Source organism: Symphodus melops, assembly GCF_947650265.1.
Source record: "Symphodus melops genome assembly, chromosome: 21".
Taxonomy (NCBI): Eukaryota; Metazoa; Chordata; class Actinopteri; order Labriformes; family Labridae; genus Symphodus; species Symphodus melops.
The window spans coordinates 3740654-3752844 of record NC_136711.1 but is presented as its reverse complement, the minus strand read 5'-3'; the positions used below and the strand labels follow the sequence as shown (position 1 = coordinate 3752844).

The 12191-nt window shown below is 42.4% G+C and overlaps 2 protein-coding genes across 2 annotated transcripts; both read right to left on the bottom strand.

Moving 5' to 3' along the window:
• Window positions 1–216: 216 nt before the first annotated feature.
• On the bottom strand, window positions 217–6937 carry get4 (guided entry of tail-anchored proteins factor 4). Its single transcript, XM_079334065.1, has 9 exons — window positions 6744–6937; window positions 5234–5312; window positions 4602–4683; window positions 3934–4083; window positions 3116–3254; window positions 2708–2848; window positions 2369–2444; window positions 2194–2266; window positions 217–1385 (listed from the first exon to the last, which is right to left on the bottom strand). The coding sequence occupies exons 1-9, from the start codon at window positions 6881–6883 to the stop codon at window positions 1294–1296; spliced, it is 972 nt and encodes a 323-aa protein (XP_079190191.1). The 5' UTR covers window positions 6884–6937; the 3' UTR covers window positions 217–1293.
• A 1986-nt stretch (window positions 6938–8923) lies between these two features.
• On the bottom strand, window positions 8924–12012 carry LOC306817302 (transmembrane protein 238-like). Its single transcript, XM_079334066.1, has one exon. It carries the CDS (start codon window positions 9945–9947, stop codon window positions 9459–9461), a length of 489 nt encoding a protein of 162 aa, XP_079190192.1. The 5' UTR covers window positions 9948–12012; the 3' UTR covers window positions 8924–9458.
• Window positions 12013–12191: the final 179 nt, after the last annotated feature.

Sequence of the window (12191 nt, the reverse complement as noted above, 5' to 3'; positions counted from 1 at the left end):
CAGGAGACTGAGCAGACCCTGAAAGCTGTACACAGGAATAAGCAGGGCAGGCTAATAATGACGTTTTCACGGATGAGCAGGAGCTGTGCTGAGATTCTCCCGTCTGATTGTGCACTGGCTGAACTGATGTTAGATTACAGATCCATCACAGAGGAAATGTTCGACCGAGTAAACAAAGAGTTCAGGACTTAACCAGAAGCAGTCACGGTAACAGGCTTGTTTGGGTGTTAGCATTTTATAACATGAAAAGCAAAGATCCACTCCAACAGACAGGTTTTCACAGTGTCTCTCATCACTTTCACAAACTCGGAAGGTAACTCCAACATCTGGCTTTTTATTTTTCACAGTGACACATAGATAGTGAGAGCCAACATCCAGTGAAATCTAAATTTTAAGCGCTTCGTACTGTACTGTAACCAAAAATGGATTTCTCCAGATAGTTCCTCAAGCTGAGCTGCAGTTCAGCAAGTGCACAACGGAGCTAAATGTATCCAGACAGTTGAGTGTTTGACCCATGAAGGAGACACTGATCAGAGAATGTTTGGTTGACATTAAAAAGGTGCATGATGACCTCAGGTTATAACTTTCAGTTCTGTTTTTACTTCGTCCAAACGTCTAATAGACAGAGGAGATGAGGAGATGAAAGGTTGCCTTGACTACAAGAAAAAAAACGTTATATACTACTCAGAGGAGACTTTTAACGGATGTAAGTTGTTGGAAAAATCCCAATAACGGCAGCAACTTGTTTCTTATGTAGCTCCATGTGGCAAACAAAAACATCTGGATAAATGTAGTAATTGGACTGAACCCTCCTTTAATGATGCAGTCAACATTATGAAGAGGGCTGTGTACATGTGATGCCTTCCTCAAAACCACTCCCAACATCTTTGGAGCAGGTTATCACAGGGAGAGGGCGGCTTGTTATGTTTAAAAATCAAACACCCGAAACAAAGAGCGAGTCCCCAACCAACAAAAAAAAAACTATGGTTAAAATAAAATTATATAATTACAATAAATCAAGACGGGAAGAGTTTGCAGTTTGGCGCAGTCAGTCCCGGCAGTGCTGAAGAGAGAATTTTGTGGCCGGATACTTGCTCTGATTTTAGACTTGATGTTTTGGGGGAAGGGTTTTTGGAAACAGCACGCCTCTGAAAACACAGGCCAGCACCTCGCCTCATCCTTGTTGTGGAGGTGAAGGACAGATTCGGCGTGGTCTTCCTCCTCTTCTTCTTTTTTTTTTTTCTTCTTTTTTTCCTTTTTGTTCATTTGTTTCCTTGTCAGGCTGTCGCAGGCTCAGTCCAGCTCTATGGGGCTGCTGTCCTCCTGGGCTTCTTCAGCTCCATCATCATCCTCGCCTGATCCCATCAGGCTGTTCAGCAGGTTTCCTGCAGGATCCAACAAAGTAATGCATGTATGATTTGTTTCATGTTTAAAAGAAACTTTTTTTAAAGGTCACATATTACACAATATGTTAAACACATTTTTCTAACACTGACATGTGTCCCCAGTCTGTCTACAAACCCCCCCAATAATAAGAAAAGTCCATCCTCTCCGTCTTCTGCCTGCTACATTTTACAGTAGATGTGTGCTCAAACAGGCCATTTGGAGATTTTCCCTTCATGACATCACAAAGGGCAGAAGTCACTCCCACAGCTCGGTGTTTGTTCTGCCCTCTGAGTCTGCTTTGTGACCGTAAACAATAGGACATGGAGCTAAAGGGGCGTGGTCAGACAGCTCATTTACATATTTAAAGCTACAGACACAGAAACAGCCTGTTCTAAGCATTCTTCATCCTCAATAGGGATTTTTTTGGGGAGCTCCGAGAGTTTTTGGATCATGTGACCTTTACACTTTTCTCTCCTCCAGAAGTGCAGGATATCAGCTGGACATGGGACACGTCCAGCCAACTTTTTTCTTACAGAATCATTTAACCCATTAATAAGTCAACAGGCATTGATCAGAAAAAATATGTACATTTAATTACAGCTTTGCTCCAAGCCCAAACAGGAACTCCTCAGTGCATTATAGAATACTGATTCTTTATGTGAACCTTCAAATCTGCGTTTTTACTGACTTTGATCACTGGGTCAGTTTGTGTTTGAAGAGGTGATCTATTAAAACCTGGAAGATGATCAACACTGAAGGTGTTCCAATCAGACTTATTTGGAGTATCAATACTGTACGTCCACTCACCTAGCAGTCCGCCGTATGATGGTGACTGTTTGGGTGGAACGCCAAAGAAAACCTGTCCTATTCTGTCGAGATACTGAGGAGGTGGAGGCACATGAAAAGGAAGAAGAGGACATGATGAAGACTCTGACTCTGCTCACATGAACGTAGATATTGAAACTGAAGCAGCAACACTCACCTCATTATACATGGGGTCCCTCTTTAGAGAAGGTTGGTATTGCTCACATAACACTGTGAAAACTGTTAATTTACCCCTGAAGAAACAAAGAGGACAAGTTTGAGTTAATGGATGTCTTCATCCTCAAACATCCATTCATTATCTATTCAGGGTCCCGGGCGTCAATCCCAGCTGTGATTGGGTGAAATCCCCAAACGTTCTTAAACTGAGAGTGTGCTATCACAAGTAAGAGATCAGCTAATACTAGCTGCTTTAACTCATTACATGCTCACTGCAGAGCAGTTGGATTCACATAACAGCAGAGAGGTCAACATTACAGTGACGTCATTGTTTCCTCACCCATCCACTGCCAGCAGCAGAAACCAGATAAAGTTCAGTAGAGGCTGGACGAAGGGGGGGCCCTTTTCTATGGACGGGTGTTTCTCTGTGTATGTGCTGAACACCACGGAAGCGCTGTTTTTGTTCTTTAAGCAGAGGAACCTGGTGGAAGAAGGTTTGAAGGAGAAAGTAACACAAAAAGTAGAAGGTGGTAAGGAAACATGACACTTGAAAGACAAAAACTGATATGACTGCAAGATGGAGGATGCATCAATATCAGTTTCTACACTGCGCGCGCACACACACACACACTCTGAATAACAGATCAAAGTCAGATCACAGTTAGTGAACACTCATGTAAGATCTGCTTTTAACTGGACATGGATGGGGACTGTGAAGGTTTCAGGTCATTCAGAAAGCTTCTCTTACTGTAGGACGGCCTGCGCCACAAACATGTCGACCTCGCTGCGGAAGCCTCGAGAGGCCGAAAACTCCACCAGCATCTGCGCACAGCCCTCCCCGTCAGACGAATGCAGGAAGTGGTAACGAGACTCACTGTAGTTTTGTTCTGGACACACAAAAGATTTTAGATATTCAAACTGTTAAATTCTTTAATCTGGGTCGTGATTGGCATCAGACTCATCACACAAGGCAAGGTTGAGGGATTAAATATTTACATACCTAGCCTGCTCTGTAAATGATTATGGTAAAAATGTGGAATCAAATTAGTCTTAAAATATTCGGGACGAAGTCATGCAGTTCTTGAGTATAATATTAAAATAATCAGGTTTACGTTTTAACAGATCGGACCTGGCTGACAGCATGAAGGAAATACATGAGAGGCACTGAGAGTGCAGAAAGCGGTTTCATAACGAGAAGAAGTTGTGCATGATTAGCATATTTCTCCAAAACGCTTTTATGCCCTTTTTAAGATCACCACCGTCGTGTCACCAGTGATCTTTGGAGGAGGATTTAAAGTTGTGTAAAGCCAGCTGATGCTCTGGAAAGTTCTCTCGTGTCAGAGTCAAGTGGACACAGTGGAATATGGAGACGCATTGTGAAGCTGCTGATGTGTGGACTTATGAAAAAAGATTTAGAGGATTATTTTGATGCACACGATACAGCGCCATCGTGTGTTTATCTTTAGTTAGGCTTGTGTTTGAGTAATATTGATGTTTGGATCGGAGACTCTTCACTTTTAAGAAGTCATTCTCAGCACATCTTAAACTCAGGGATTCATTGATTACCTTTCCACAAGGTGACAGCCAGCAGCTGGTGGAGTTTGGGGTGACCCAGCTTGCCAGATCCTCCTGTGGACCATTTCAAGGCTCTGGACACAAATGCTACTCTTTCTGGGGAGTTCGGCTCCATCCGGCTGAACAACTTAGCCAGGCTTTCTGCTCCACACACAAACACACACACACACACACCGATCAACATCACAGAACGCCTCTTAATGTAAAATGTGCTGGGATTTTAAAGTGGAGCATCTCTGAACAGACATCATAAATATTTAAATGCATAATTATTGACCCCTGATAAATGAAAGAATCCAGCAGATCAGTAACAGTCTTACGACCAATCAGCAGGTCTGATCTGAAGCTGGACACGTTGAGGTGTTCAACGAGCGGCCTCAGGATGATTTGAGGTCAATGTAAACACTCTTAACATGAGCACATAGTGGAATAACGTATAACAAAAAGAAGGTATCCACTGAATCTCTCAGTGTCAAAGGAATCTGTTCTGCAAAGTAAACATGTTACTGATACTTCTGGTGCTTTGAAATTGTATAAACGGAACAGAAACACACTAAAATACTTTTCTGTTTCACAAAATTGAAGGAAAAGCAGCTAAAACGTGACTAAATGTCCTGCCACTGTGTTCCCTTACACACTGAAAGCAGGCCGTCACTTACCTAATATTTCTTCTTCAACTTTTGTCTCAGATTTCTCCAACACCTCCAGCACCAGCATGGACAGATCTGCTGCACTGTTTTGCTGGAGATCAAAACACAACACACTTAAACTATCGTTTATTTGATCCATGATTTTCAAACGTTTTTGTTATTTTACACAAAACGCCTCGAGGCTACAACATGATGAACAAAGCAAAAAGGGAGCACACCTGACAGGTAGAACAGTTTCTGGTGCACGACTGCAACTAAAAGTCCTTTAAAGGTCGTTCAGTGTGCTGATTTTTCTCTCTCTCTCTTATTACAACATGAAGAGGAACCTTTCTATTGTTGTAGCTTATTCAGAAGAAGAAAAATGATCTTGCGTGCTTCTGTTCTGATCACTTGTGTGTAGCACTCATGAAGCAGCTGTCAAAACAAGTTTATCCGCTCTGTGAGCAGAACTCAGTCAAGGTAAAAGAAGGCAAAGATGTAAACACATAACATAAACACACACCTGGTGTACCGCCAGTTTTATTTCCTCAGGACTCAGAGACATTACAATTATACACTATACCATTTTGAAACACAACTTTGGCACACTCTGCAATTGAAAATAAATCAGACAAAGAAGGAAATCTAAATGACGCTTGTACCTGGTTATAGCTGAAGAAGAGTAGAGCACCATTGTACATCAGCTCCCTGGCCTCGGCATGTTTAGCCTGTGACATGTACCTGAGGGAAGAATCACACACCAGATGATAACACCATCTTACTGAGAAAGACACACAAGTTGTTTACATCACACACACACACACAACCATCTGTGCACGGGGCAGCAAGATAAGGTGCAGGAGCACCAGTTCTGCTCAAGATAAACCCGGTTCAAACGTTGACACTGTTAAAGAGTACGGCGTCTTTTACTCTCCACGCTGTACGTTCAAACTATGGGAGGATGTCAGACGTTACATTACACTTTGGTTTCCTTCATTTGCAGTGACTTCGAGTTCACAGCATAGAACACATACACCTGTATTTAACTTGTTTGTTATGTTAGGCTTTAACTGGATAAACTCGAGGCAGAATACTTTATACAGAAGCCCAAACATCTGGATGTCTTTACCTTATTGAAGCCGGTAGAGTTGAAAACTAGAATGTAGGGATGTAAAGATTAATCCTAATAAGTCGATTTAAAGGTGTCGAGGTTCACATCGGTACTCTGAAAGCATGAATCTCAATAACACGGTGAGTGTCAGCAGCTGTCAAGGAAAGATTTAGAAGTCGAAGACGCACGGCTGTCTTTTAAATCGGAGGTGTGGAAACATTTTGTCCTCAAAAACTGTGTGCAAATATTACAAAAAAGACAGGGAACTACATAAATATCACAACCAACATGATACAGCATTTAATCGACACCTCTGTGAGCCTTACCCATAATCTCCCCTTCTTCAGTCATCATCTGTCTACAGTCTCATTTTCTGATATAAATCGTATCGTGTATCGTATCGTGTATCGTATCTTTACTGTACTGAAGAAGGGAGCTTTGTACTGTAGAAAGTGTGTGAATGACATTAATGAAACATGCACACATTAGGAAATACTGATTAATCCTGGTTGGACATTTCCCAGACTGTCATCAAGCACAACCAGCTGTAGATCAGGATTCATGAAGACATACAGTAAGCAGGCTGCAGGCAAAAACATCACAAGTCTAACCACCTTATTTCAGACTGCGGCTATCAGGACGGATGCTAACACAGCTGGACAGTTTCTGTCGCGTTTGTGAAATGTCACCCTTTAACAAAGCCGGTGTAAGACAGTGTTTCAGCATGTGAAACATATTCTCCAGTAAAAGCTGAACGCTGTGTGCTTGTCTTTCTCATATTAGCACTGAAGCTAACTCGGCTCCTTTCGGATAGCACTACTTCTGTTGCTAACTAGCTAGCACGCTAGTCTGTCCCATTTTGTGTGAGCGCGGATGATCGACATCACAGCTGTCCACACAAACAAGCAGACCGAACGTAAGTGGGCGGGTCCACGGTGAAATCATCCAATCGTTAAACGGCAGGCATGTCAGCACGGTTGACAGCAGAAGGATCTGGAACAGGCAGGCCCCAAAAAGCCAAACTGACAATTACAACTGAACGTTAAAAAACGGCGTCTTACCTAAAAAATAAAGTCCTGTACATCTGATGTGCTTCATAATAATCCCCTTTTTCTACACTGGCTCGCAGTTTCCCCTCCACCCTTTGTACGCCTCCACGGTTTCTGGCGCTGCAGCCCCTCAGAGACTCCGGCTCCGACATCGTCCTCTCTCCGCAGCAGCCAAGTGTTGACAAACCCGAAACGCTTTAAACTAATCGGAGCCTCCTCGCTTGCCGTAGTCAGTGTTGTTATTAAAATCCTGACACCATGCGGCTGACTGAGCACGCTGAAGGTAAACTAGTGTAGAGTAAAGTTAGGAGGAAAATTACTTCACTTATATTTGCTCTCATATCTTTTCTATCATATCACAACAGTCACTCAATTCTTTTAGTATTCTTCTTTTGTATGGTATTATCTGCCATGCACCACTATCCCTTTATTATTTAGTATCTGCCTACTTGCACATAGCTCTCTATATATTATTTACTGCATTGTAGTTTTGTTTACATGTTGAGTCTGATCATTGTCCACTTATACCTTCTTTTGTATCTAATTCTGTATTTTTGTACTTCCATCTTGAAACTTGTTTAGTACAGCTGTACTGTCGCTGTGCCCTTGAATTGCAAACATTAATTATTATTAATTGAATTTCAAACATTATTTGACTTTATTCACCCTTGACCCTTTATTTGATAGGTACAGACAAAAGGTCCTGAGAGCTCAACACACAAATTTAATAACAAACAAAAAAAAACAAGCACATTAATTAACACATGTGCAGCATTAAGAGACGATGTGCAAATAAAGACAACACAATACATGAGCTGAGGTGCCCATGAGCAAGGCACTGAACCCCCAGCTCTGGTGCCCTCCTTGCATAGCAGTGTGTTGCAGGCCCACTCTGACATATGTCCACAGGTCCTGTTTGTACATGTATCTCTGTGTGTGATATACTGTCTGTTTGAACAGTAAGGGTGCTGTGGAAAATCATTTCTCCATGAGGACAATAACGTCTAAAGTTTATTTCAGGCCTATATGTGTCTGAGAAGCGTGTCTCTAAATAACAGAGTGTAAACCAGAATTTCCCTGAGGGATAACTAAAGTATGTAAAATTTAAAAAATGTCTCTGATGATGCTGGGTCTCTCTTGAGACCAGGTGAGTTTAATTCAAGTCAGTGTCACAAAATAAACAGGAAGCCAAACCAGCCATTGACTGATCTCGTTCAGGCTCTGTGTTGTCCCGTCTGCTCTGTTTGGTCACCTTTAGTGTCTCTCTGTGCCTGATGTTAAACCATAGAACATGTGTACTGTATTTTGTTTACAGCCTAACTGGACTGACATGCACGGCTGTCAGTTCTTAATCTTGGTAAAAATATAGAGTTGCTTTATTTGTCTGTATGTCGCAATTTCTTTTCCTCCCATCACCTCGTCCCTGTAACCAAACAGCTGCGTTGTGGCTATCACATCACTTGATCAGTGTTTATCGGATGACTTTACAGATATCTGAGATCTGCCCTATGATCACTGAGCTCATTTCTTATCTGAGGAGTGAGTGAGTGTTTGGTTGATGTCAATGTGTTGCAGTGTTATGAGAGGATCACAAAGAGCGATTGTTTTACATATTGAACTATCTTCCCCTGATGTCAATGTATTTAAACATTCAGCATAGAGTGTTACATTATGTTTTAATGAGGTGTGTTCGTTGACTCATTAGAGTCTCCATGAGAATAATTGTGAACTAATTCAATAATCTCAACGTTTTACAACTTTTTTCTGTCGTCAAATTTTATTTTACATACTTTATCAATCCCTGAGGGAAAGTCTTTGTTTATTAAGAGACATGCTTCTCAGACACATAGGCCTGATTCACACATATACAAACAGGACTTGTGGACATAAATCAGTGGAGAGATGTCAGAGTGGGGCTGCTACATAAGGCTGTTGTGGGTTCAGTGCGTTGCTCAGCTACTGCTCTGAATGAAATCATCTCCGGTGTAAATCCTCAGCAGACAAATAATAAGCATTTCAACTTGATTTGACTTTGAAACTAAAAGGCTGTCGTCTCATGGAAGAAAGATAAACAAACATAACATGACATATTATGGAGCATGTCCATTTCAAACCAAAAATATTCTTACGTTCAAAGAACCAGCATACGATTCTCTTTTAAAGATTTCATGAAGGAGGTGAATGTCGGGAAGTCTCGATTCAAGTTTTATTGCAGTAAGACACAAATGTCCATAATGTGAAAGGTATATTCATTTGTTTGATGGCCAATATTATTATAAAGGTCAAATTAGGCTTTAGATACAAAAAAGAGATATCTCTAAATCACATGACCACATGGTAATCTAAATACACTCTGCTTCATCGTTACCTCCTGTCACCTTTTCTTTTGCTCTGTGCAGTCAGCATGTTCACGTGTGAATCTTGATATTTACAGTGTATGGTGTGAATCAATCCACCACGACTCTTTAAAAAAGTCAATGATGACATGTTGTGGTTGAAGCCAAAGCCATGAGCAACACAGTCCTCGTGTGCAAAGTTTAAACCTTATCGGCATGATAAGAGCTTGTTGATCTTATCTCCACATGACCTCGGTGTGTCTAATCATTACTGGTGCATGTTGGTAAAGTCAACATCAAATCCCCTTCATGTGAATAAGTCAACTAAAGGAAACACATTTAAAGATCCAAGTTCAGTGTGTTTGTCTCACGCAGTCTGCGCTGCGTTAGTTCATATGGACAGAGTCTCTCTGTAAAATTCTTTCGAGGAGGAGGAGGCGATGGTGCTGTTATAAATAGTGGACAAGGTAATATCTGCACCAGTGTCCGATGGTCTGCTGTTCTCCTCTCTGAAAGATCTGCCGTTTTTCCGGAAAGAGCTCCTGATCCTGCTGGAGAGATGTCCGGACACTCGCCTCACAGCCCGGCTGAGTCCCCGGTTCTTCAGCTTGATCATGCCCACGTCGTCCTCCAGCTCCTCGGGCGGCACATCGATGTTCCCCGAGTACCAGAACACCCACCAGATCAAGCTGAGGAAGATGATGACGGCACCCGCGTAGATAAACAAGTCATGGACCACCAGACCTCCGAACACTCCCACCATCATGATGAAGATGCCGAGTATGTCGTGGGCCACCGCGAACCAGAACGAGCACTTGCAGCGACCGACTCCGTCGTAGCTTTTCTCCATGACTGGCTCCACCTGCACAGATGTGGACATGGTTGCAGTGGGGATCTCCTGAAGTTGATCCAGATGTGGAAAAGAAGTCAATGTGCATGCAGCTGCAGGATCGTTAGTATTCCTCACAGACGAGTAGAAACACACAGTGACAGAGCTCAAAGTACAAAGTGTTATCAACGATCCCAGCCCTGCTGTGTGACTGCGCTGAATGTTTCAGAGGAATGCGATGATCCATTTCTGTCTCTGCCACGAGCACACGTTTTTTAATTCCAGCCAATCAGATGGATGTTTACCAATGACTCTGGTCCTGCTTCAGGTTTCTGCCTGTTGGAGGGAAGTTTTTCTTTGCTTCTGTTGTTCACTGGTATCTTTTGTAGCAAAGAATATGTTCTGGATTTTATATGTGAAGTGCTGGAACACATTTTGTTTTAAATGTTCCCTACACAGATGGAAAAACGATTAAATAGGTTGATTAGTTGCGAGCAGTCGTTCAACCTTGATTCACACCTCCATGGCGTAGCGCTTTCGTGTCCGCTTCTCCTTCAGAATTGGGATCCACACCAGCCCCATCACCGCAAACAGCAGTCCAATGGACACACAGGCGGAGGCCACAGAGCGGGACGCTTCCGACGACTGGAGCAGGAAGAGGAGTCCACCCGCAGTGCACATCATCGATCCCATCACCAACACAATGATAGGCTTGTGAAGGTAAGCCCAGCTGGGAGGTCGTGCAGCGGCTGTGTGGTGACTCCCAGAGTCATCTGGAGCTGAAGTTTCCCCAACTGTTCCCATTGCTGCTCCGCAGAAAGAAAACACCTGTAAGCACTTTGTCTTCCCTTCGAGAGCTTTTACCTCATGAATAATGGAAACACCGATCACTGAGCATCGAAGAATCTACAACTTTCCTCTTGGAGCCGTCCCGTCTGCTCAGCTCGTCGACGCAGCCAGCTTCCAGCAGTCATATGACGGAGTGACAGTATCTGTACCATCAAGAGAGTGTCTGTCTGATATAGCTCATCTCCGTCCTCCTGACCACCCACCTGTGAACACTGTAATTCCAGATGGCCCACCACACACAGCTGAGGTCGGGCTCGGATGAATACACAGACCCAGCCCACCTGTTGACAACAATATCATCACTTTGATTGGCTGGAAACTTAGTGCTCACCTGGTCCTTTTAAAACAAATACAGTCTTTAGAAATGCAGGGAAATTATTATTTCAGATGAGCTGTTTAGTTAGTTATGATATTTAGATAGATAGATAGATAGATAGATAGATAGATAGATAGATAGATAGATAGATAGATAGATAGATAGATAGATAGATAGATAGATAGATAGATAGATAGATAGATAGATAGATAGATAGATAGATAGATAGATACTGTAGTTCTATGTCAGCAGAAGCAGCTGTACAAGCGCAGGCATAAGCTCGTCAACAAAAGGCCTGTCATCTGATACACATGCACAGCTCTGATGGCTAAACTCAGCATCAGCAAACACACTTAAAGGGATCAAATACACAAAAGGTGTACGAGACCTCCAGCATCCTGTAAAGCCCGCTTGTTAGATTCTTGATGAGCCATAAAATGGTGCCATTTCTGAACTAATAACAATTATTACTCTGTTCATTGTAAGTCAGTCATTCTGCACATGTTGTGTTGGCTCCTTGTTTAAGAACAGGGTGTAACTGGGTCAATGATGCCATCCCTGAGTGGTAGCATGGGGGATAGCTTCCTCAAGTATGAGCTCAAAATGTTCATCTGAAATCTAAAAACAGAAGGAATTAACAGGCCAACATGAAACACCACTTTTACCACATATTGGAACCAAAGCGCCTGCACCACCATTTAGCATAATACCCCTTATAAGGAGAGACGGGACAGCTCTGATCTAATATCGGTATCAGGTCCGATAATAACCGAATTTACATATTCAGTATTGGACTGACGGTGCTGATCCACATCGATGATTGGGCACTTTAAACATTCTGAACTTGCACAGTCTCGCTTTAAAAACACTCAGATCATCGACAGGAAGTTCGACAGCTTCTTCTGTATTATCACAAATATAATTCAACTCAGTTTGACAATTTGAATTGGAAAAACCTGACAGCTGATAGATAGACAGATAGATACTTTATTGATCCCGAGGGAAATTCAAGCTGTCGCTGTCGCTTCTTCCAGAACACAAAGCGATGCCAGTTTACTTCAGACAGCACTAACACTTTTAATGATTACAATTATGGGAATCTAATCGGAGCTAGAAAGTCTATCAGAGCA

What these genes read in the sequence shown, in the direction of transcription:
- get4 (XM_079334065.1), bottom strand. Translation starts at nt 6,883, where the DNA reads ATGTCGGAGCCGGAGTCTCTGAGGGGCTGCAGCGCCAGAAACCGTGGA. An exon ending in TACAGGACTTTATTTTTTAG is followed by an intron (nt 5,313 to 6,743) that starts GTAAGACGCCGT and finishes TTCTTCCCTCAG; the next exon opens with GTACATGTCACAGGCTAAAC. An exon ending in AGTTGAAGAAGAAATATTAG is followed by an intron (nt 4,084 to 4,601) that starts GTAAGTGACGGC and finishes TGTGTGGAGCAG; the next exon opens with AAAGCCTGGCTAAGTTGTTC.
- LOC306817302 (XM_079334066.1), bottom strand. Translation starts at nt 9,947, where the DNA reads ATGTCCACATCTGTGCAGGTGGAGCCAGTCATGGAGAAAAGCTACGAC.